Source organism: Megascapheus bottae, chromosome 25 (genome assembly GCF_031878675.1).
Source record: "Megascapheus bottae isolate mThoBot1 chromosome 25, mThoBot2.hap1, whole genome shotgun sequence".
NCBI lineage: Eukaryota > Metazoa > Chordata > Mammalia > Rodentia > Geomyidae > Megascapheus > Megascapheus bottae.
Window position 1 is genome coordinate 21864091 of NC_143533.1, and position 26035 is coordinate 21890125.

At 43.5% G+C, this 26035-nt stretch overlaps 1 protein-coding gene across 3 annotated transcripts in view; it reads right to left on the reverse strand.

Annotated features, from left to right (window-relative positions):
- Stard9 (StAR related lipid transfer domain containing 9) overlaps positions 1-26035 on the reverse strand; it is a 78274-nt gene that overhangs the window by 25585 nt on the left and 26654 nt on the right. For all 3 annotated transcript variants that reach the window (XR_016532617.1, XM_090318528.1, XM_090318527.1), the window contains exons 5-20: positions 24918-24950; positions 24772-24833; positions 23291-23403; positions 20687-20756; positions 19128-19200; positions 15892-15959; positions 15185-15282; positions 14616-14822; positions 14342-14439; positions 12599-12676; positions 12130-12201; positions 8857-9036; positions 2267-2318; positions 1835-1972; positions 1186-1268; positions 964-1067 (exon numbers count right to left, since the gene is read on the reverse strand). Coding sequence is in view for 2 of the 3 variants with exons in the window: in XM_090318528.1 (XP_090174654.1) it covers positions 964-1067; positions 1186-1268; positions 1835-1972; positions 2267-2318; positions 8857-9036; positions 12130-12201; positions 12599-12676; positions 14342-14439; positions 14616-14822; positions 15185-15282; positions 15892-15959; positions 19128-19200; positions 20687-20756; positions 23291-23403; positions 24772-24833; positions 24918-24950 (1529 nt within the window). In the remaining variant the exon portion in view is untranslated. The remainder of the gene's footprint in view (positions 1-963; positions 1068-1185; positions 1269-1834; positions 1973-2266; positions 2319-8856; positions 9037-12129; positions 12202-12598; positions 12677-14341; positions 14440-14615; positions 14823-15184; positions 15283-15891; positions 15960-19127; positions 19201-20686; positions 20757-23290; positions 23404-24771; positions 24834-24917; positions 24951-26035) is intronic.

Genomic DNA, 26035 nt, shown 5'->3' on the forward strand with positions numbered 1-26035 from the left:
AAGAAAAGAGAAAGCACAGGACAGGGAGGCCTTGGAGTCAAGCCCATCCAACAGCAGGACAGACTCTGGAGACACTGCCACAAATCCAGCCAACATCCACAAGCCCAGATGACTGTGCATTTTTCTCTACTCTTAATGTGCCTTTGCCCAATCACAACCTTGGGTACTCTTGAAATCTGGGCGGAAGACTCCACAACTCTGACTCACACTCCGCTAGCCAGCTAACCCAGCATTATGGCATAGTGTCAAGATTTGCCACTCACTTGAACAATGGCAGATTGATTTTGGCTCAAAGTTTTAGTGATTTCAGTCTACAGTCATCTGGCTCTGTTGCTGCAGGACCCCAAGTCAAAGCTGAATGTCATCATGAGAAGTATGAGATAAGCAAAGCAGCTCACCTCCTGGTGGACAGGAAGCAGGGAGAGGGACAGAGAAGGGCCTGGGACAAAATATAGTCCTCCAAGTACACACCCTTAGTGATCTTCTCTTCTTGGTAGACCTCCCCTCCTAATGTTTCCCAAACTCCCAAAACAGCATCAACTAGAGACCAATTCTTCAACACACAGCCTGAGGTATTTTGTATTCTAACCATAACCCTTAGCCAACTCAATTCAGGCAAAGTTCACTGAGACTCTGGCTACCACACTAGTCACCTTCTTATCTGTGTTTCACTGTACTACAAAGCAAATGAGGAAGCTGGGGGCAGTGGCTCACTCCTGTAATCCTAGGTACTCAGGAGGCTGAGATGTGAGGATCAAGGTTCAAAGCCAGCCTGGGCGCAAAAGGAACAGAGACTCTTATCTCCAATTAACCTCTAGAAAACGAGAAGTGGGGCTTGGCTCAAGGGTAGGGTGATAGCCTTGAGTTGAAGAGCTCAGGGACAGTGCCCAGGCGAGTTGAAGCCCTATGATCCACCAACAACAACAAAAAAAGTAAACACAGATACAAACATCTGCTTCTCACCTTTCCTTCCAAAGCACAGGGCAGAGACCCAGCCATGAGGCAGTGACATCTCCATCCAAGTCCAACCATTCCAAAGAGTCACTGTTGCCAACAGCCTCTCCAACCTGGCACAAAGGGGAAGGCACAGTTAAGGTGCTACCATCACCCCAAGCCAAGAGAACAGGTCAAAGGTTAACACTTCTCCCTTAAGAAGAGCAGCCTAGAAACTACAGCTAGGCTAACCTGCCTTCGCTGGCGCAGGAGAGCAGCCTCTGCTGGGTGGCTGAATCGGAACCTGTGTGCTTTCCCCAGGGTGATGACAGCTCCTGTGATGAGAGACACATCAGAGTTCAGTCAGCAGACCGAGTTTTGTGTGCAGGACACTGTTCTATGAGGTAAAGCCTCATAGAAGTAGATGATTTAGCCGGGTTGGTATGTAGTATACCAACCACTCCAAAGAGCCACTGTTGCCAACAGTAAAATAAACAGAAGGGGCTCTTGCACTCCAAGAGGAAGCAAGCTGAGTTCTAGAAGGAGTAGCTGGGCAAAGCTTCATGGAAGAAAAAAAGTCTAAGTTCACTGTCAAAATACAGAAAGAATTTTGTTGATTAATAATAATAGTGACAGTAATGACAGGTACTCACTAAGTGCCAAAGACAGGACTCATTTAATCCTTACAATGATCCCATTAATATCTCTACTGCATGGACAAGGAAACCTTCATAAGGATGAAGTTAACAACACAGGTACAAATTTCACAGTCATTCTCCATTCTCAGGTGAAGATCAGATGAGGAAACTTCAGATCTCTGATGCAAAAGCTATGTGATGCATGCTTAAAGTCTGCTGCTCCATCATTCATCCTGGAATAAGCAGATTACAGATGGTCCTACCTTGGGTCAGCCGGCAGGCAGCAGTAACCTCTCGGCCATTGACTGTGCAGCGAGCTCCCTGAGTAGGCTGTAGAATGACTATCCCATAGGTGCTAGTGATTGTGCAGTGGTCTCTTTCAATCCACCGACCCTGCAGGACTACAGAAGAGGTGGTTGTCACTTGGGTGGGAAGATAATTCAGGGAAACTCCTTGTCCAGTCTTGAGATCAGAATTCAACAACTACACAATCTCCCATTGCAATAAGAAAGGAAGAAGAACTATCTGAAGCCATCCAAAACTAAGTCTCCCATGTTTCTGCCTTCTACATCCCAGGCCTAAGTCCAGCAGCGGCAAGGGAAATAGACTCCTCTCCACTCAAACTCCTCAGAAGAAACCTTCTAGGAATACTAAGTGCCACTAAGTGTCGACATGTACATATCACTCTCACTTACCAATGTCCTGCTCCTGGTCTGAATCAATCCTTCCTATTTTTGTTGTCCCTTCCTAAAGGGAGAAGAAAGTCATTTTAAAAGAATGAAAAGAGTTCCAGCCCTACCCTCATATTAGAATCTGAATTTGAGTATGTCCACTGTCACCCCCCTCTAATCTCCCTTCCCATTCTAGCCTTTGGCTCAGGCTGTTTATAGGCTCTATCGCATAGGGAGCCTCTGGGAAGGGACAGGCAAACATAAGATAGCAAAATGCAACAAGCAGCTGGGTGCTGGCAGCTCACGCCTGTTACCTAGCTAATCAGGGGGCTGAGATGTGAGGATCTTGGCTCAAGGCTGGCCTGGACAGGAAAGTCCATGGGACTTATCTCTGATTAACCAGCAGAAAACCAAAGTGGTACTGTGGCTCAAAGTAGTAGAGCACTAGTCTTAGGAAAAAGACAACAGGGACAGTGCCCAAGCCCAAAGTTCAAGACTCGTGACAGACAAGAAACAAACAAAAAAAATCCAACAACCACTGGCAAACTCCTTTCTGTCCTCCTGTAGCCTGGAGTCAGTGAACAGCCACAGTCATCGGTCAGAAATGTCCTAATCTGAGGAAACATGTCCCCAAGGACTAAGGTTAGTGTGGTTCAGATTTGACCCAGCAAATGTCAAGTCCAGAGACAAGAGGTTTTTGTTTGTTTGTACTGGACCTGGAGCTTGAACTCAAGGATGCTGTCTCTGACCTTTGGTGCCCAAAGCTAGTATTCCACTTCCAGGGGTTTTTTTTGGTGGTTAAATAGAAATAAAGAGGCTCACAAAGGCTTGGAAAAAAATCATATTAAGTGAAGTAAGCCAGACCCAAAGAAACATAGGCTCCATGATTTCCCTCACTTGTAACAATTAGTATACATTTAGGATTCTCCTAAAAAAGGATCGTAATAGCTCAAAAGCTATGTACATATGTATGTCCACATAGGATGTGGCTAAGCGAAATAAACTCCAGGATATGGAAACAAGAGGTTTATCTTTGTGATTTTTCAGTGTATTTTATTGTTAAGATAATGTATAGAGGGGTTACAATGACATGCGTCAGGTAATGCAGGTAATGGGTACATTATTTCTCCAATCTTGACACCCCTTCTCATGTTTCTGTTCCCCTTTCCCTCCCCCAACTCTCTCCCAATCGTGACTGTTGCTCTCAATGTACTATGTGAAGCTTTTTCCCCTTAAGGATTATCTCACGTTGTTACTGTATCTGACTTTGGTACCTGGTGTATTGTATATGTTTATTTGTGCAATTGAAAATGGGAAGGTAAGGGAAAAACAAGATGAGTGGGAGGGGTGAGGGGAGGGAAAGGAGGAGGAAAACAGGGGAAGAGGTAACAATGTTCAAGAAGTAACATACCCACTACCTGATGAATACAACTGTAACCCTCTATACATCACCCCAACAATAAAATAAAATTTTAAAAAATAAATAGGGGCTGGGAGTTTGGTCTAGTAGTAGAGTGCTTGCCTAGCATGCACAAAGACCTGGGTTCGATTCCTAGATACCATGTATATAGAAAAAGCCAGAAATGGTGTTTTGGCTCAAGTGGTGGAGTGCTAGCCTTGAGAAAGCCTAAGAACAGTGCCCAGGCCCTGAGTTCAAGCCAGGACTGGCAAGATGGATAGATTCGCAGGCTTTCCTGCCCGGCCTTACTTCAAAACACAATCCTCAGATTTTAGCCTCCTCTTAGCCTAGGATTACACGTATAAACTACTGGCCCCCTAATTTTTTTTTTCTTAAGGGAGATTTGTGGCAACGCAGGATTGTTACCTTCTTGGTCTGTAGATGAAGTGTAACACACACCAGATTCTAAGGGTAAAGTACAAGTAGAAGAAAAGCACCTCTACAATCAAAAAGAACTGGAAGAGAGTACAATAGGGGAAGAGGAAAAGAGTTAGCAACAAGTCATTGGGTTAGTAATAGTTAAATCTTTGGCTCTTGGATAATAGGAAATCTGTTTTAAGACTATTTAGTAGAAGCAGTGACATGGTAACAAATTGCTAAATTTACCTCTTTAGGGCTTGATCTCAGAGTCTGGGCACTATCCCTGAGCTTTTTTTTTTTTTTTTGGTGGGTCAGGGAGCTTGAACTTGGCCTGGGTGCTGTCCCTGAGCTCTTCAGCTCAAGACTACTACCCTACCCTTGAGCCAAGCCTCACTTCCTGTTTTCTAGAGGTTAGCTGGAGATAAGAGTCTCAGGTCTTTTTTGTGCTGGGGGTGGCTTTGAACTTTGATCTTCAGAACTCAGTCTTCTGGAGTAGCATGATCCACCAGCTCCTGTCTTATTTGGTTGGTTTTTGAGACAGTATTACTATGTAGTTCACGTAGGACTGAATCTCGCTATTCTCCTTCCTGAGCCTCCCAAGTACTGGAGTTACAAGCATGGACTATCACATCCAGCTTTATTCAATCCTTTTGGCAACTCCAAACTGTTTCCTTCTTACCGACAAGGAATCTGAAGCTAACTCACAGGGAATGACTGCCCAGACCAAAACAAAACCAACACTGTGGGCAAGGAGTGTGGCCTAGTAGTAGAGTGCTGGCCTAGTATGCACAAAGCCTTGGGTTCGATTCCTTTATACCACATACACAGAAAAGGACAGAAGTAGTGCTGTGGCTCAAGTGGTAGAACAGTAGCCTTGAGAAAGCTCAAGGACAGTGCCCAGTTCAAGCCCCAGGACTGGCAAAAAAACAAAACCAAAACACCCCAAACAAACAAACAAACAAAAAAAACCCATATTACAAATAGAAGTGCTCTAACTAGAATTTAGATCTTGGATCCTATGCCTACATGTTTTCATCCTCAGCACCGTACTTTCTGACTGGAGAGCTGTGTTAGGTTTACTATCAGTAGTAAGAGCAGCCCTACCAGGACTTATGAAAAAGAAGAACTTGGAGGTAACAAATAAGGTCTGGCCTCCCTGTTCCTTGTGGCCTGTCTTCCCTAACCGCACACACACAGCCACATACCAACTTTTCCTGCTCTGATGCTAAGGACCACAGAGTCAATGTCTGTCAGTCCCCATAAAACTGGCAAACAAGTGGGGCGTGGTGGCTCACACCTGTAATCCTAGCTACTCAGAAGGCTTGAGATCTGAGGATAACGATTCAAAGCCAGCCCAGGCACTAAAGACCAGAGACTCATCTCCAATTAACCAACAGAAAACCAGAAGTGATGCTGTAGTTCAAGGGGTAGGGCAGTAGCTCAGAGACAGTGCCCAGGCCCAGAGTCCAAGCCCCACGACCGACAAAAAAACCAAAACAAACAAAAAATAACTGGCAAATAAACCATTTAAGGACAGGAGGTGAGGGCCCTCCTTTAGGATCTACATCATCAGAGACCCTCCTGATGAGGAACAGTCTTCCCAAAAAGATGAAGGCTAGTGCACATCACAATTCTGATTTATAGACAAAAAGCAAACAAAGCAAAACAAAAAAAAATGACATCTCAGGTAACAAGAACCAAGGCCACCTGTATGTGTTCTCCCTCTGGCCTTGGCCTCTATGTGCAAGGAGAATTACCAGGTACGGGGGGAAAAAAAAGCCAAAAAGTGTGAGCAATCCAAGCTCTGTCAGGCCATCCTTCAGCCCTTTATTTATTTATTTATTTATTTATTTTTTCTGCTCAAGTTGCTTCCTAGGGTAACCTGGAAGGAAAGAAAACAGCTTCTGGGGTATCACCAAGGACTAGTTTGGCTGGTAGTCAAGTGAGTAAATAAACACACAGAATCATGGGTATTACTGCTATGCCATTATGTAAGAGGAGTTTAAATAGGTACATAAAATGCCAATGTGCTGAGATTAGAGCTAGATTAGAATCTCATCAAGGGCTTCTGGAAATGCACCAAGAGCAGAATCCTCACTGTTCACTAAGTACAAATCTTTGTCCAACTCTCTGTATGCAGAGGAGTCATCATTACTTGTCCACAGGCCAGGGTTCATATCAGTTGTCATGGCCCTCAACCCTCTGCTGCAACCTGGGGTCTCCAGTCTAACCTCCCCTCTCTCTAGATCCAGCCATCCCATCCCATCAGTGATATACAACAATCATTTTCAGCTGGACTCTTCCTGACCTCACTCTTTACCTGAAATTCTGAGAAAGGGAAGATTCTATGTAACTTTTAGACAGTTAGATATCTTAAGTCAAAAGTAAACAATCAGGGCCAGGAGTGTGGCCTAGTGGTAGAATGCTTGCCCAGTACAAAGTCCTGGTACCCAAATACACAGAAAAAGCCAAAAATGGTGCTATAGCTCAAGTGGTAGAGTGCTAGACTTTAGAAAGCTCAAGAACAGTACCCGCTCAGGCCCTGAGTTAAAGTCCCAAGACCGTCAGGAAAAAAGTAGACAACCACTTTCTACACAATGTTTTCCCAATTTGTCGGCAAAATTAGTAATTTTAGGAGCTGGGAGTTTAGCCTAGTGGTACAGTGCTTGCCTAGCATGTGCGAAGACCCAGGTTCGATTTCTCGGTTCCACATGCATAGAAAAGCCAGCAGTGGTGCTGTGGCTAAAGTGACAGAGTGCTAGCCTTGCGGAAAAAGCTCAAGGATTATGCTCAGGCCCTGAGTTCAAGTCCAGGACTGGCAAAAAAAAAAAAAAGAAGAGGAAGAGAAGCGATTTTAACTTTCCTGTGAGCTGTTCAGTCTCTATGGCTTCCCTAATGGCTAAGAAACAGTAACAGCTTTGCTACAGTCTCATATCCACATGGAGCACAGAAGAGACTGATTTCTCCAGGAGTAACGGCCACTTTATATATTCCCTATTGACACTTCATTCTCTTTAAGTGTCATCTAGGGACAATTATGACAACTGGATTATCAGTGAGAACTAAGATGTTGGCCATGTGAAATGTGCTCTTTCTTCCACCAGAACTGTCCTTCAAGAAGAGGATATATTTGGTGATGACAGAGTATGTCTATCTATCATGGATTATTAACTCTTAAAACAATTTCATTTAGAATAGGAGTGGTGGGTGGCCCATGCCTGCAATCTCAGCATTAAAGAGGCTGAAGTAGGAAAACCATGAGTTAGTTCTATGCCAGCCTCAAAAAATAGACAGGTATAGTTGCACATACATGTAATACCAACATTTGGGAGACAGTGGCAGGAAAGTCTTCAGTTCAAGGATAGCCTGAGCTGTATAATGAAGCCTAGTCTTAAAACAAAACATAAAAACAAACTAACAACAAAAAGTAAGGCCCTAGCCTTCTAGTGACAAAAACTAGGTGACGGTCTTGTTTGGAGAGCCTTACCCTCGTTTCATCCTCTTCTACACACACCTCCCTCCATACCTCTTCAGCCCACTTCTTTGGACCCTGCCTTATGCTTTTAGCTTCCTCCACTTCTCCCCTCTTCCTTTACAGTAAAATGTAGTGATGGAGAACTGGGAGGTGCAGGGTTTTTTATTTTTTTGTCAGTCATGGGACTTGAACTCGGGCCTGAGCACTGTCCCTGAGCTCTTTAGCTCAAGGCTACTGCCCTATCCCTGGAGCCACAGTGCGATTTCCCGTTTTCTTGTGATTAATTGGAGATAAAAGTCTCATGGGCTGGCTTTGAACTGCAATCCTTAGATCTCAGCCTCCTGAATAACTAGGATTACAGGCATGAGCCATTGAATCCAGGGCTTTTTTTTTTTTTTTTTTTGGCCAGCCTTGGGGCTTGAGCTCAGGGCCTGAGCACTGTCCTTAGACTTTCTCAAGGCCAGAGCTCTACCACGTGAGCCTCAGCACCACTTCTGGCTTTTTTCTATGTATGTGGTACCGAGGAATCAAACCTGGGTCTTCACGAATGCTAGGCAAGGCTTTTGTTTTTATTGTTGTTATTTTGTGCCAGTCCTGGGGCTTGAACTCTGGACCTAGGTACTGTCCTTTGGTTTTGTTTTTTTTTTTCTTCGTCTTCTTTTTGCCTAAGGCTAGTGTTCTATCACTTAATCCATACCTCTACTTCTGGCTTTTTGGAGGCTAACTGGAGCTAAGAATCTCATCGACTTTCCTGCCTGGGATGCTCTGAATTGAAATCTTCAGATCTCAGCCTCCTGAGTAGCTGGAGGTGCAGTTTTTATTGATTTGGGGGCTAACATGGGGAAGCATAAAAAAGAAACTTAGTAGTCTTTTGAATCCTTCTATCATTGAGGAACTTGCACTTATAGCTTAGGAGTGTTGATAGTATTCTCATTCTGAAACCAAGTCCTGCTTATGTTGTCCAGGCTGGCCTTAAACTCCTAGGCACAAGCGATCCTCTTGCCTCAGTCTCTCAAGCACCTGGGACTATGGGTATACACCACTGTGACTCACTTATGTGGATGATAGTTTTGTGGTCAGGATTTCATTCTCTAAGACTGCACTTTTGCACTTTAGAAAACCAGAAAAGAAACATCATTCTTACTTTAAAATGAGGAAATGAAGACACAAGAGAAGAAAAGCAGCTATTAGAGAAGTAACAATAGCAATGGAAACATACACAATAGCTGATTTCTGGCCTTCCACTCCTTTTTCACCTCTTCCCTCCTGCACTCCTGGAGCCAGTGGCTTAGGAAGAAGAGAGGTACAAAAACCCCTCACCTTGAGGTGATAGAGCACCACGCCTGTGCTGAGCACATCGTCCTCCAAGGCCATTAGGTGTGGCAGGCTGGAGTCGATGAACACCCCTGCCTTCCTCCTGCTGACGGCCACACTGTAATGCTCCCTGAAGGTTTGCCAGTCACCCCACTTCTGAGTCCAGTCGTGAATTAGCTCCTCCACCTGCAGATGAATGACAGATGACCTCAGTCACCCCGAGCTTTCGAGCTCATGCTGACCTGCCTCCCCAGGGTGCTGCTTTCTCGCCATCTCGTGACCCCACGGGGACATTTGGAGTCTCACAAAGGTTCTGTACCTCATCCAACTGGGAGCAAGAGCTCTCGTGGTTGGTGAGCTTCCTTCAATAAATGTTTCTTATAGAAACACAAGCTCCCTCAATAAAGGTCATTTTAAATTTTTTTCTGCAATAGGTAGACACTGTTCTAATTTGAAAAAAAAAAAGAGAATATGGGCTGGGAGTGTGGCCCAGTGGTACTGCTTGCCTAGCATACATGAAGACCGGGGTTCGATTCCTCAGTACCACGCACATAGAAAAAGCCGGAAGTGGTACTATGGCTCAAGTGGTAGAGCTTTAGCCTTGAGAAAAACCTCAGGACAGTTCTCAGGCCCTGAGTTAAAGCCCTGGGACTGGCAAAAAAAAAAAGAAAGAAAAAAATGTGTTATGGTCCAGGGATGAAAGTCTAACCTGAAACTATTTTTAAAAACTGACAGTATGGCATGGTATCCTTAATATGTGGCTATTAAATCCAAAGAGTACAAGAGCGAGGACTCAATAACTGCATACCCAAAGCTATGGACATGGCAATGGAAATATAAACGTAACTATATAGACATTAAAAAAAAAACCCTGACACTGGCAAGGGTAATGGGTACCAAGACATGTGAAGGGGTATCAATGTATGTGAATTAATGCACCTTCTATCTGGCAAATATCATGTAACCCTTTTACTCATTACAATAAAAAAATAAATAAAGAAAAAAAAAAACCCTGACATTATGGTGCTTATAATTTCCCTTCTCCCCACCTTATTTCAATGTGGTCCACCTTTGGGGTTGCTTTTATCATCTGACCCTTCTTTCCAAACATGTAATGCCTTCAGTTATAAGTTATTTAAATGTTGTAATCATTGAGTTGAAGTCTCAAAACCAATAGAAATAGCTGGGTATTGGTGGCTCACAAGAATAATTCTAGCTATTCAGGAAGCTGAGATCTGAAGATCACAGTTCAAAGCCAGTCCAGTCAGGAAAGTCCAGGACTTTTGTTGTTTTTGTTGTTAGTAGTCATGGGGTTTGAATTCAAGGCCTAGGCACTGTCCTTGAGCTTTGTCATTCAAGGTTCCTACCCTACCATGGTGAACCACAGCACTACTTTTGGTTTTGGGGGTGTTAACTGGAGAGGAGTCTCACAGATTCCTGACCAGGCTGGCTTTGAACCATTATCTTCAGATTTCAGCCTCCTAAGTAGCTAGGATGACGAACTTGAGCCACCAGCATCTGACTTCCCTGAGACTCTTATCTCCAATTAGCCACCAGAAAACCAAAAGTGGAACTATGGGTCAAAACGATAGAGCACTAGCCTTGAGCAAAAGAGCTCAGGGATAGTGCCCGGGCCTTGAATTCAGGCCCCACCACCAAACAAACAAAAACAGTAGGAACTATAGGAGAGCTAGGGTGAATCTGGACCCCAAGCATTGATTGGTGAGTGACTAGGTACTGTGGTTTACAGCTCAACCAACTTGGCATAGTTCCCCAGTCTCATGAGCCACTGGTACCCGGCTTAATATTACTGTTTCAAAATGTCTTGTCAGCCTTTCCACTTCCTGTCTTCCTTCCTTTGTATCCTACATGTAACCATCATATCACATACTTACACATTACATATGTAAGTACCTTTACACACTCCTTTATAACAACTTGATTCAAAAAGCTACTGGGGGGAGGGTTGTTGATGGCCTGTAATCTTAGCTACTCAGGACGCTGAGATCTAAGAATCATGGTTCTAGGCTAGCCTGAGATGCTTTTTTTTTTTTTTGGCCAATCCTGGGCTCGGGCTCAGGGCCTGAGCACTGTCCCTGGATTTTCTCAAGGCTAGGGCTCTACCACTTGAGCCACAGCACACTTCTGGCTTTTTTCTATGTATGTGGTACTGAGAAATCGAACCTGGGTCTTCGTGCATGCTAGGCAAACACTCTACCATTAGGCCAAACTCCCAGCCCAGCCTGAGATTCTTATCTCCAATTAACCACTCAAAAACTGGAAGTGGTGCCGTGGCTCACCATAGTAGAGCACTAGCCTTGAGCTAGCTCAGGGACAGTGTCCAGGCCCTGAGTTCAAGCTCTGTGACTAACCAACAAAATAAAACACTGCTAATCCTCTTTACCTCAAGTTCACGCCTTCAAATCTAGCCTTCATGAGGCTGGGAGTGTGGCCGAGCATTTGTGAAGCCCTGGGTTCGATCCCTTGGTATCACATACACAGAAAAGGCCGGAAGTAGTGCTGTGGCTCAAGTTGTAGTGTGCTAGCCTTGAGAAAGTCCAAAGACAATGCCCAGGCCCTGAGTTCAAGCCCCAGGACTGGAAAAAAACAAACCAAACCAACAAAAAAAAAACCCTAGCCTTTATCTTCTATGTGTGACTGTCCTGTTGCACCCAGCCTACTCTTCCCACACTGTGCACTGTCATGGCTTCTCATAACACTTCACCCCAGTCCCATGGCTTCATTTCTATCTCTCACCACTCAAAACGTCTTCCTCCTTCCCCCTATCTAATAGCTCTGTCCACCTTCTCATTTAATTCAAGGTCAGAAGGCCTCTGGCTGCAGCATATGATGTCTGTTCCAAAAATTATAAGCACGCCATAATGACTACTTCTTTCCCTAAACTCTTTTGTTTTCTAGTCCTGGGACTTGAACTCAGGGCCCTCATCCTGAGATTCTTTGTGCTCAAAGCTAGTACTCTAACACTTGAGCCACAGTACCACTTCTGGCTTTTTTTCTAAGTGGTTTCTGAAGATAAGAATGTCATGAACATTTTCTGCTTGGGTTAGCTTCGAACTACGATCCTTGGATCTCAGTCACCTGAGCAGCTAGGATTACAGGTCTGAGTCACTGGAGTCTGGCTCTGGTCTTTAAATTCATATATATATACCCTCTTCTGCTGAGGAATTAACTCTAGTGCAGGGAAAATAAAAACAAAGGGAGACCAAATCCGTTTCCAGGGTGATATAAAGCATAACTGGTTCTACCCAACCCACTCACGTTCAATTCATTTTGGAGAACAAGTCCCTTCAGATTGTCATCCTTTTCATTGTTCAAAGAAATGATGTTTCTCTGCACAAAGAGAGATGCGCTTTGATGTTTTCTTGGTGTGAACTACAGGTAGAGTCCCACCCTTATACTTGTGAAGGAAGATTCCACCATCAAAATCAGAAGTAAATCAGGAACCTAAGTATTTGGCTTCATACTTGTACAAAAAGAATTAAAAGAAAAAAAAAATCCCTTTAAAACCACATTTGCCTACAGTGGACAAGGGCCATTGAGGCAATGCCTTCTGGCCAAGAGATAACACAGGGAGAGGATGACCAGCCCATATGAAGCTCCTGTCTTTGCCACACAAGTATCAGCTACAAATATGGCATGTAGCAGGCTCCAGATGCCATGCTATGCAATGCAGATACCGAGGAAGGACACTCGTTTAAATATGGCAGAACGCTTGTTGTCTGTATACCAGCTCAAAGCTCAACAGCATGGTTTTCAGTCTCTGGATCTCTTCTTTGAGTTCTCTGATGAGCTTCACATTTGCATCCTGAAAGAGAAAATTCAGTCACCACTGGCTGATAATAAGGCCCTAACAAGCTATAAATTCTATATGCAACTAACTGTAGTACCTTCTACAACAAGAGATATTCCTGTTTGTTTTAGCTAGCTAGGAGATAAAAGCTGAGAAATACAACATAAAGCAGTAACATTTTCAAATGACCTTGTTTAGAATGACAACAATACACCAGGGGTCCTAAGGGGAATGGCCTTAAGGAAATAACTCAGGAGGCTGGGAATGTGCCTTAATGATAGAATTCGTGCCTAGCATACATGAAGTCCCGGGTTCGATTCCAGCCAGAAAAGGCTGGAAGTGACCCTGTGGCTCAAGTGATAAGAGTGCTAGCCTTGAGCACAAAGAAGCTCAGGCACAATGTCCAGGCCCTGGGTTCAAGCCCAAGGACTAGCACAAAGAAAGGAAGGAAGGAAGGAAGGAAGGAAGGAAGGAAGGAAGGAAGGAAGGAAGGAAGGATGGAAGGAAGCAAGCAAGCAAGCAAGCTTTTGGCTGGGAATATAGCTTAGTGGTGGAGCGCTTGTCTAGCATGTATGAAGCCCTGGGTTTGATTCCTCAGTAGCATATAAATAAAAAAAGCTGGAAGTGGCACTGTAGCTCAAATGGTAGAGTGCTAGCTTTGAGGAAAAAGAAGCTCAAGAACACTGCCCAGGCCCTGAGTTCAAGCCCCAGGACTGGCAAAGAAAGAAGGGAAGAGAGGGAGAGAGGGAAAGAGAGAGGGGAGGGAGGGGGAAGGGAGGGAAAGAGGGAGAAACTCTGGAAGGGCATCATGCCATCTATCTATAATTCCAGCTACTTCCAAGGCAGAAGCAAAAGGATGGCAGTCTTAGGCCCAACTGCGCAAAAATACAAGACTCTATCTGAAAAAAAAAAATCTATGGCAAAAAGACTCCAGGTATAGCTCAAGCAGTAGAGAACTTGAAGCCTAGAGTTTAAACTCCAATAAAGAAGGAAATGAAGGGGGGCCAAGAGTTTGGCCTAGTGGTAGAGTGCTTGCCTAGCACACATGAAGACTCGGGTTCAATTCCTGAGTATCACATACATAGAAAAAAATCCAGAAGTGGTGCTGTGGCTCAAATGGTAGAGCTCTAGCCTTGAGAAAGTCCAAGGACAGTGCTCAGGACCTGAGCTCAAGGCCAGGACTGGCAAAAAAAAAAAAAAATGAAAAAGAAAAAAAAAAGTGAAAGAGAACAAACTATTCATAATTATTCATTAAAAGTTTCTAAATCAATAAAACTATCGGTAATATGACATTACACTGGAAGAATTTTAATCCATCATTTGGAAAACAGTTTTGCTAAGTTGGGGGAAGAACAGAGAAAGAAACCAATGAGAGCAGGGCACAGGTGGCTCACACCTGTAATCCTAGCTACTAAGGAGGCTGAAATAGGGGGATCATGGTTTGAAGCTAGTGCAGACAGGAAGGTCCATGATACCCTTATCTCTAACCCCAAGAAAACCAGAAGTGATGCTGTTCCTCAAAGTGGTAGATCACTTGAGAGCAAAAGCTCAGGGACAGCATCCAGACCTTGAGTTTAAGCCCCACAAAAAAAAATCATTGAGACAAAAGAGAGGGAAAGAAAAAGAGATAAGAACTTTGTGTAAACTGTACCATACCGAGACTGCCTCACTGCCTCTCACCTCATTTACCCGTGGCTTGTTGATGATGCTTTTAGCATTGGATGCATATCTCAGCGTGCTCATGGTCTCATTGTAGCTAGTATGTGCAGGAGACACAGCTGAGGCAGAGGAGAAGGTTTTAGAAATCAGACCAAGCCCTTCCAACCCTTCCACTGGCTTGCTGCTGCTGTGCATGCAACAGAGACCCCGGAGGAAAGGAGAAGCTCAGGGGCCAAGGTCTCGTTTGCGGCACAGTACTATCCCAGCATGGAAGCAGTGCCAGCACCCCACTTACTGGCAACCATGATGGTTTTGGAGTTGCCTCCAAGGCTGTCCTTCAGAAGCCAGGTCAGCACAGAGTCCCGGTATGGGATGTAGGACCATCTCCGGGAGGCCGCCCCCTGACCGCTGGTCCTAGAAGAGCTAGGAATGCCACAGTCACCACCACTGCAGGCTGTGCTGCTCAGGATGTGGCAGCTGCTGAACATGTGGGAGTTCTGGGCTTAACGGATGAATAAAAGCACAGGAGGAAATTATGAAGTAATGCACTAAAACAAAACAGCCCTAAGTATCACACACCACTAATCCCTCTATGCGTGTGACAGGATGTTGTGAAAGTATGGGATGCAGTGTTTGAACAAGGTAAGTTTTTTGTTTCCTCTTTTTGAAATGAGAGTACTGGATGATGGTTACATCATGTTCTAAAATCACAGGTAAATATAACGGTTTTATACTCCCAAATCAGAACATAACCTGATCTATCACAAAGAGCCTTGTAAGTATCCACCCCATTCTGACAAAATGAAAATGAATTATCTTCCAAAGTCTCCCTCCCACTCCAATCATCCATTCATCCACAGATACCTAAGGTGGAGATGACAATTCCCAGAGTCACAAGAGATTTGTTGATATTGGCTCCTTCAGTCATCCGGTCCTTAGAGTAATTGGGATCTGCTCTTTCACTAAAACACAGTCAATGAGGAAAAAAAAAAAGCAAGACACTCTCCCCTTATAATCTCTTTTTTTAAATGTATGTGGTACCGAGGAATCAAACCCAGGTTTGAAACCCCCTAATGTACAGAAATTTTCTTTGCTGCTGACACAAACCATTGTACATGGAACATTCAGTAAGATTTTTTTTTGTTTTTTTTTTTGGGGGGGGTAGGTCATGGGGATTGAACTCAGCCTGGACGATACCCCTGAGCTCTTCAGCTCAAGGCTACCACCCTACCCCTGGGCCTGGGCACTGTCCCTGAGCTTTTCAGCTCAAGGCTACCACCCTACCCTTGAGCCAAGCCCCACTTCCCATTTTCTATAAGTTAATAGGAAATAAGAGTCTCAGGTCCTTTTGTGCCCAGACTGGCTTTGAACCCTGATCCTCAGATCTCAGTCTCCTGAGTAGCTAGGATTACAGGAGTGATCCAGGCCAGGCAAGTAAGTTATTTCTATAGTAATTTTCTTAGGATGATTGGTATATGACCAAGACTGGACCTGTTTATTTCCTGTAAAGTGAACAAGAGCAAGATCTCAGCAAAGGAGTAATATCCCGTGGGCTTTGAAACCCTAATTACCTGCCTGCAAGGTCCACAAGGTTGATCTTGCTAGCAATCTCAGAAGGGTGGTTATTCTCTAGGATTGCCTAAGGGAGAAAACACATTCAAAATTGTCACTTGGAATGGTCTGCATTTTTTCCTTTAGATATTCTCTGAACCAAGATGATAATTTCAATTTTTATCCAACTTACTTGAGATATTCTAGTATGCTATGAAGCAGATGACCACTCAGTATATGGTAGATATACATACATAGCGAGCCTGGGCCATTCCTTAATTAAGACACTACCAACACTTGCAGAGTGAGCAGGACAAATCTCCAAACTCCCCCAGTGTAGTTTTCAGGAACCCCAAGTACCAATTATCAGATTCCCTGCCCCCCAGGAGCCTGATTCTTTTTTTTTTTTTTTTTTTTTTTTGCCAGTCCTGGGCTTGAGCTCAGGGCCTGAGCACTGTCCTTGGACTTTCTCAAGGCTAGAGCTCTACCACTTGAACCTCAGCACCACTTCTGGCTTTTTTCTATGTATGTGGTACCGAGGAATCGAACCCGGGTCTTCATGCATGCTAGGCAAGCACTTTAACCACTAGGCCAAACTCCCGGCCCAGGAGCCTGATTCTTAACAGCAGAGAGCCCCAGCAGGTGGGTTCATCCTTCTGGCCTGGCCAAGCATGTTAACTTGTTAGATTGTGCAATCCATTCAGGGGCATTTATCTTTCCCACTGCACCAAAAGCACTGAAACTACTTTTATTTTTCTCTCCCCTAATTTAATGAGGGTTTTGGGTTTTTTTTTGTAAAATCTTAAATTTGTGCATCCATCAAAGTCTAGTTTTAGATAATTTCTAGTAACCCACAATATTCCCTCGGATGTTTGCCAATCACTCTGCATCCATCCCATTTTTCTATATAAATCTGCCCTTTTGAGGTATTTCCTATAAATGGAATCATAAAACATCTGTTTTCTTTCACTGACAATAACTACTTATGTTGAGGCATGTCTCCCAAATAGTGGTGTACATGCACGCACAGCTTGCTTTTTGCTGTTCTGGGGTTTTTTTTGGTTTTGGTTTTTTTGTCAGCTGTGGGGCTTGTGACTTCTAGTTTTCTGTTGGTAACTGAAAGTAAGAGTCTCATGTTCTTTCCTGCTTGGATTGGCTTTGAACCACAATGCTCAGTCTCCCAAGTAACTAGAATTATGGGCATGAGCCACTGGTTCCTGGTTTACAGCTTGTTTTTGTTTTTTTTTTTTGCCAGTCCTGGGCTTGAGCTCAGGGCCTGAGCACTGTCCTTGGATTTTTCTCAAGGCTAGAACTCTACCACTTGAGCCTCAGCACCACTTCTGGCTTTTTGTAAGTATGTGGTACCAAGGAATAGAACCTGGGTCTTCATGCATGCTAGGCAAGCACTCTACCACTAGGCCAAACTCCTGGCCTACAGCTTGTTTTTGAGATAATCTTGGTAATGTTTTCCTAGGTTGGCCTAAAGTTGCAATCCTCTTATCTCCACCTCTTGAGGAGCTAGATTCCAGACACCATGTTCAGCCCTCCATTATTGTATATTTCAAACACATTTCCATTTAAAAATTATTTTGTTGACATCCCCATTAAGTAATTGCCATTTGGTTCTAATTTTTTTTTTTTTGCCAGTCATGGGGCTTGAGCTCAGGGCCTGTCCTTGGGCTTTCTCAAAGCTAGCTCTCTACCACTTGAGCCACAGTACCAGTTCCAGCATTTTCTATGCATGCAAGGCAAGCCCTCTATCACTAGACCCATGCTCCAGGCCCCATAGTTGTTTAATTCTTTGAACACAGATTGGCTGCTAAATTCCTTCTATGCTAAATCCAACATCTGGGGCACTTAGACTTAGTGTCTACTAACTGCTCTTGTCCCTAAGCATGGGTCATACTTTTTTTTTTTTTTTACATATTTTTGTCTATCTAGTAACTTTGAATAGTAAATTAGACCTTTTAGAAAACATGATGTTGGCCTTTCCTCTTGAGGTGGTGGTAGTAGTTGTTATTTAGCATTCAGTAACCTGTCTTGACTGAATCTGTGAAGCCTGTCTCTCCACCACATGCAGCTAAACAACTGTATGCAGTTCTATCTTTACTTGTTTTTACCGTGAGGCCTGGTCTCCTTGCAGCTACCTTGTATCTGCAGAATAGAGATCAGCCAAAGACTATCCAGAAGTTAGTCAAATATCTTGATTCTCTATTGAAGGTTGGTTGTATGGGCATGTATACTGGCTACTTTTCCTTTGATTCCAGCATTTGGGGACCAGAGGGCCCTCTTACACCTCTTCTACATATATGTTCATGTTCTGTCAAGTCTATGTGGGTGACTTGGGTCCAGTTAGCTCTACTGAATATGTGCCCAGCCTCTGGTACCCAGAATGTATAAGGAGCCTGCATATCACACAGAGGTATCACCTTCCACTATTCCCTGCTAAATCCCCAGTCAGGCTGCCAATTCAGGTCTTGTCCAAGAACCCACCTAAGGCTAATGGAGTCACTGACATGCCTCAGCCCTTGCTCCTCAGAAACCACCATTTTAATGCATAATGTGCACAATCAGATCAACAGGAGTGAGCCACTGGCACTCAGTAATAGTTTTCTTAAATATGCAATTTCAGCTTAGTATATGCATTTAGTCTATTTTTTAATATCATTCAGCTTCAAATTTGCTTTCTGAGGATAGGATCTGTCAAGCTCTACATTCCATCACAATACAAGTCAGCTGTCTACTTTTACATGTTAATGTTTATTTTCACTTCCACTTTGATGTTCATTTTAGCATCCTGGTTTTTTTTTTTTTCTAATCCTGGACCTTGAACTCGGGGCCTGAGCTTTTTCAAGGCTAAAGCTCTACCACTTGAGCCCCAGCACCACTTCTGGATTTTTTTCTATGTACACGGTACTGAGCAATCGAACCCAGGTCTTCGTGCATGCTAGGTAAGCATTCTACCACTAGGCCAAACTCCTGGCCCCTTGATGTTCATTTTGAAAGAACTTGTACTGACAAAGTGAAAGTGTGTTGAAATGTTGACTAAGTAGAAGGTAGTTTGGTGAGTGTGTGAAGTGCCGAGTCTCTCCTTCCTAGGGACAGCTCTACAGCCTGTAAATAAGTCTCCTTTGTATTATTAGGCTGTGTCTGAGAACTGAGTGGAAGAGCAGGAGGAAAGGAAAAGAGGATGGAAGGAGAGGGGGTGAGAAGGGAAAAGAGGAAGGAAGTTCATCAAGTATGAGGCGTGACCAACCTGAGTGTAGTGGACAGTGAAGATGGCATGGGATCTGCTACTGGCCTCATGAACATGGGTAGCTGCGGTGATTCTGTGTAACAAGGAAGACAATTAGAACAAGGATTGCTCATACCTGGTAGACCCTGGCGAACTCACGGAGAATACAAGAATTATTAGGACTGAAATTCACAGATGAGGATCATAAAATATCCATATTGAAGCCAAGTATTTGTGGTGCATGCCTGTAATCCAAGCTACTCAGAAGGCTGAGATCTAAGGGTCATGGTCAGAAGCCAGCCTAAGTAGGAGAGTCTGCCAGACTCTTCTCCAATTGATCACCAAAAAAGCTAAAAATGGCTTTAGTGGTAGAGCTCTAATCTTGTAGAAAAGCATGTACGTATATACATATATATGCACATATATGTATATGTACATATATACTAACTTCAGAAAAGATTTTTGAAATGAGCTATTGAATTACTTAAGCCAGAGGAAATGCATCATCTCTCCTAGAAAATCTCTTAAAGGTCTCCTAAAGTCTGGGAGCCTTCCTTTTATCTAAATCTAAGTCAATTATACTTTGTCTAAAACTATCTCAGACTACCTCATTAACTTCCTTGGGAGTTTGAGAAGAAAATGATCAAAATCTAGAGGCTGGCTTCATAACTCAAGATTAAAGAAGGAAAAGGTGAATTCTGACTGTTAACCATCAAGGAGCTCAGGGTACCCTGAAGACAAAATGCAGGTTCCTCTGGGGGAGTTCCATGAAACCCTAGGAGTATTCTGCTATTAACATAAATAGAAAATTCAATACTTTTTCTTCTTCCAGGAAAATAAAGAAGTTTTTTAACCAAGGCATTTACTAATAATAGTATTCTAGGTATTTGCTAGTAACTGAAAATATGCAATGCTATCACAGGGCACAACAGCTTTTAGAAGGTCTGCAGTACTCCGCTATTCACAGTAGATTACTTTAGGGATAACATCCTAATATGCAAAAGAACAAAATTATTTTCTGAACTATGATACGTTACATCCATCCTTATCAAGCCTGAGAAGAAAGGGAGAACAATATGTGCAAAAATCTATTCTTAGATCAAAGTAGCAAGCTGTATATTTTAAAGTACAGCGTAACAGGCTTGGAACCTGGAGTTTGGCCTAGTGGTAGAGTGCTTGACTAGTATGAACGAAGACTCAGGTTCGATTCCTTGGTATCACATACACAGAAAAAGCCAGAAGTGGTGCTGTGGTTCAAGTGGTAGAGCTCTAGCTTGAAAAAGCCCAAGGACAGTGTTCAGGCCCTGGACTAGAAAAAAAAAAAAAAAAAGAAGAAGAGTAACAGGCTTACTACCTACTGTTATTATGTCCAAAATAAATGCTTCTGTGTTCGTTGTGATAAGAGGATGGATAAGAGCACTAGATCTGAGTTGCTGTCCCTTACCCAAGGTACAAGACTGCTCTGAGAAGGAATCAGGGTTATAGATTGTAGGGAGCTGTCAATAAAGACAATTACAAGTGCAGTCATATACTCCAAAGGGAAAATAGAGCCTAGTGCAGGAGCAAACAAATCTGGTTACCTGTTTGCTATCCCCTCCTCCAGGAGCTGGATGACTTGCTGATAGTTGGTAACAATGTGTTCAGATAAACCTGTCAGAATTATCAAAGTGAGGAAAGAAATCAAATACAATTTTCAGTCAAGTTTAATTCTTTCCTGTCGCTATTTTGCTTTACCACTCATGTTTCATATCACGGAGAGATGAGAAATGAGGAAACATGGCAAAGCTCATTCAGAAAATAAATCCGTAAATACTTGTTAGAAACCCATTATCAGGCACAGCGCTGGAGTATAGAAACTTAACTGCTTTCACAGAGACCATGCTGCAAGATTCACACAGCTCCTCACCATTGTGCTACATGTGTTATAAGAAATGTTCAAATGGGGACCAGGAGTGTAGTCTGGTGGTAGAGTGCTTGTCTAGCATGCACAAAGCCCAGGGTTCAATTCTTCACTACCACATACACAGAAAAAGCCAGAAGCAGCGTTGTGACTCAAGTGGCCCAGCACTAGCCTTGAGTAAAAAGTGTCCAAGCACAGTGGTCCAGGCCCTGAGTTCAAGCCCTAGGCCTGGCAAAAAAGAAAATGTTCAAACAGTATCTCATTCGTTCCTCACAGGCAGGTGCTATTTTCTTTTGGGGGAGGGGGTCAGTCACAGGATTTGAATTCTGGCCTGGGTGTTATCTCAAGGCTACTGCCCTACACCTTGAGCCTCTGCCTCACTTCTGGTTTTCTAGCACTTAGTTGGAGATAAGAGTCTCACAGTCTTTGGTGCCTGGGCTGGCTTTGAACCATGATCCTCATATCTCAGCCTCCTGAGTAGCTAGGATTACAGGTATGAGCCACCATGCCAGGCCAGGCAGGAGCTATTTTGCCCACAGGTGGCAGACTCACTTTGACATACATACACATCATCCCTCCATCCCACAATTATGAGAAGCTATGCTATCCATCCAAGACAGTATAGCTGAGAGCTACAGAAGTAGGAGATAAAGTAACGCCAAGACTATCAGAGCAGTAGTGAAGGTAGGTTTCACAGAGTGCAACCACTGAATTGAGCCACTGTAGAATGGGGGAGGGAGTTAGACAGGAAAAGAGGCACTGAAGGGCATGTAAAAAATCTTTGTCTGCTACGGACCAAGTCATAAAGGGCCTTCACAACTGTGTCTCAGGATTCCTGTCCACTAGTAGAAATTTAGAAACAAAATAACTTCAAGGACCTATTGCCAAATGAAATTAAAATAAAATCAACAAAGCAGGTTGAACAGTAACTGGGTTTGATCTCCAGCACAACCAAAATGAAGAAGGGAGTCACATCAAGAAGACTTATCTAACAATTGCAATTGTGTATTCATATAAAATGTACAAAATAAAAGAGACAGGGGCCAGGGAGTTTAGCCTAGTGGTAGAGTGCTTGCCTAGCATGCACAAAGACCCCAGTTCGATTCCTAGGTACCACAAACATAGAGGAAAGCCAGAAAAGGTGCTGTGGCTCATGTGGTAAAGCTCTAGCCCTGAGAAAGCCCAAGGACAGCACCTAGGCCCTGAGTTCAAGACCCAGGACTCGCAAAAAAAAATAAAAATAAAAAAATAGAATTAGCTGGGCACAATGGCTCACACCTATAATCCTAGGTATTCAGGAGCCTGAGATCTGAGGATCAAGGTTCAAAGCCAGCCTGAGCACAAAAGGACCTGAGACTCTCCAATTAACCTCTAGAAAACAGAAAGTAGGGCTTAGCTCAAGAGTAGTGTGGTAGCCTTGGGCTGAAGAACTCAGGGACAACGCCCAGGCCCAGGGAAAGGGCAGTAGCCTTGAGCTGAAGAGCTCAAGGACAGCGCCCAGGCCAAGTTCAAGCCCCATGACCCACCAAAAAAAAATAGAATTAAAAGAATGACATATCCATAATCATTGTAGAAATTTTTAACTTGACTACTTTACTATTTATTAAAACAGAGAAAAACGGATAGCACTCTAAGGTTCAACACTACAAGTTGCAAACTTGGAAAGTGAGATATACAAACATTGTACCCAACAACTATGTAGTACATAGTATATATATATATATATATATTTTTTTTTTTTTTTTTTTTTTGCCAGCCCTGGGCTTGAGCTCTGGGCCTGAGCACTGTCCTTGGACTTTCTCAAGGCTACAGCTCTACCACTTGAGCCTCAGCACCACTTCCGGCTTTTTTGGATGTATGTGGTACCAAGGAATCGAACCCAGGTCTTCATGCATGCTAGGCAAGCACTTTAACCACTAGGCCAAACTCCCAGCCCCTACATAGTATATATTATTTTCAAGAGTGGGTGGAAATTTATAAAAATCTGATCAATATGTTAGGCTATAATTTTTTTTTTTTGCAGTAGTGTAGATCAAATTCAAGGCTTTGTTCTTACAAGGCGAGCACACTTTACCACTTGAGCCACATCCCCAATCCTTGTTGCTTTTTTTTTGATTTTCAGATAGGATCGTACTTTTGCCTGCCAAGGTTCATATACTCAGTGTCCAGGATGATAGCTGGACCACATATATATATTCAGTATATACATGTTGTGTGAGTTAACATTTAGGAGAACTTCCCAAATCTCAGCTGAGCTCAGATATCTAGGACCACAGAAACTTACCTTGTACATAGGGACCCCTTTCTGGGTGTTCCCTGACTCGAAGGGTATAGGATTTTTTTTTATCTGATTGCTTCAACAGATCTCGTACCCGTTCATTATAGATTTCCAGGAAACTAGAGACAAAGGCAACACAGTTAGATTTTGGAAAAAAAAAAAAAGTAGTAAGAGGAGGAGGAGGAAAAGACTAAAGAAAGAAAAAACAAAGAAGCAGGAAGAGGAGGAGGAAGGAGGGGAGGAAAGGGAAGAGGAAGAAGAGGAGGAAGAAAAGGAGGAGGAAGAGGAAGAGGAGGAGGGGAAAAGGAAGAGGTGGGAAGGGGGCAGAGTGGGGAGTGGGAGGGGGATAAGAAAGTGAAGAAGGGGAAGGGGGAGGGGGGAAAAGGTCCCAGTGAAATTTTGTCTTGTAACCTTTTGTGGAAGGACAGAAACCTGTTCAATGTAGTTTCAAGATTTTATGTACAGTAAAACTTTAACACATACATATGCACACATTCATATATATATATTCATATATATATATATATATATATATATATACACACACACACACACACACCCATAAACACTCATTCGTTTTTAAGACAACTGTTTGGGGGAAGTGATCAAATGTTCTAGAATTAGTTAATAGTGATGGTTATGCAATCTTGAAAACACTGTAAAAACCACATACTTCAAATTTTTGGTAAGTACATTTTTATGACAGATGAATTACATCTTTTTTTTTTTTTTGCCAGTCCTGGGCTTGATCTCAGGGCCTGAGCACTGTCCTTGGACTTTCTCAAGGCTAGAGCTCTACCACTTGAGCCTCAGCACCACTTCCGGCTTTTTTTTATGTATGTGGTACCAAGGAATTGAACCTGGGTCTTCATGCATGCTAGGCAAGCACTTTAACCACTAGGCCAAACTCCCAGCCCATACATCTTATTTTTTTAAAGGTAATTAAGTACCCCAACAGGAAAATGGAGAATTCATGGTTTTAAGAGAAACTGGTAACTCTGCACCAGCATTTTCACTAATAATTGGTTACAACTTTACTTGGCCCAAGTGTGGTAGTTCCTTCCTGCAGCACATAAGAGGCCACGACTGGAGGATCAGCAGCTTGAGGCCAGCCTGTTTCAAAGATAGCCCAACAACTAGAGCACCCATACTTGTCTAGGAAGTCGATTTTGAAAACTGTTATCCCATAGAACAACCCAGCAGTGGGCTGAGACGACAAATCCAAAAACTGATACCCAAATGTGTAGCGTGAAAGAAAGGGAAGTCAGACACTGTAAATGGGGCCATGGGAATTAAGTCGGGCTAAGGAATTAAGTTTTCTACATCTTAAATCCTAAGTGTGTTTCTCCTCTCTACACTATAAAACGTGCCTTCTGTGGCTTTTCTTCATCTCTCATGACCCCGGAACAAAGAAAAGATAATGGCATATGGCTAAAATTTGAGTGAAAACAGAAACATTTCAGTGCTATAGCGTGATAGGCTCTTACCTTACTTTTACGTTCCAGGAGGAGGGCAGTGAGGCACAGTCTTTCTCCCTGATGAAGAGGCCCTGCATGAACCAGAGGGGATTTCACTATGAGAGCAGACAAAGTAGACCTACTTTGAGATGATCCAGTCAAAAGAGGATTTATACCTCACATATCCTCGGTGTCAGCCCAACAGACGCCTAGAGAACAGAAGGAAGGAAAGCCATTACTGTTTTCCCTGGGCAATGCTTCTTTCACACACACAAAACCCGGAGTGTTCCTAAGTATGGCGTATCCTTTGCTGGCTCTTCATTTACAAAATTCTACTAGAAGACTTATGTGTCAGGGCTTTCAAGAGACACTAGTGAGAGAAATGCAGACCCTCACCATAGATGGAAAAGACAAGCTGGCAAAGCGTGATGTGTTTACATCAAACAAAGGCTACCAAATTCTTGGACAAACACAGACCTTCCTAGACTCCCTACCTCCTATCTCAACATGCAAGATGACCAGAGGACCAGAGTATACAAAATATACACCTGTAAATGACTACTTCTCACTTTGTATTTGTATTAAGGGTTTTTTGGTTGTTGTTGTTGCCAGTCCTGGGCTTGAGCTCAGGGCCTGAGTCCTGTCCTTGGACTTTCTCGAGGCTAGAGCTCTTTCTCAAGGCTGAGCACTTGAGCCTCAGCACCACTTCCAGCTCTTTTTCTATGTATGTGGTACCGAGGAATTAAACCTGGGTCTTCGTGCATGCTAGGCAAGCACTCTACCACCAGGCCAAACTCCCGGCCCCTGTATTAGTTTTTATCCCCTGGGTTCAAATGCGTGAAGGCACACTACACATGGACAAATGAAGCAATGAGCTGGCTCAGGGAAGTAGGAAGATTTTTCAGGAGGAACAGGGTCCTGAATCATGTCCCTATGCAGTGTTATTTGTTGGCTACTGCTCTAATTCATCTGAACCAGGATGCCTTAAAACCTACAACAAAAGGGAACAATACAGGGCTGGGAATGTGGATTTGCGGTAGGGTGCTTGCCTAGCATTTGTAAGGCTCTGGGTTTGATTCCTCACAGACAGGAAAAGCTATCAGTGGCACTGTGGCTGAAGTGGTAGAGTGTTAGCCTTGAGCAAAAAGAGAAGCTAAGGGACAGTGCCCATGCCTTGAGTTCAAGCCCCAGGACTGGCTAAAATAAAAAGGTGGGGGTCGGGGGTGGGGAGGAACAGTACTTCTGGCATACTGCCCTTACCCTCCTAGTTCTCCAACATAAAGGAAGGCTCTCA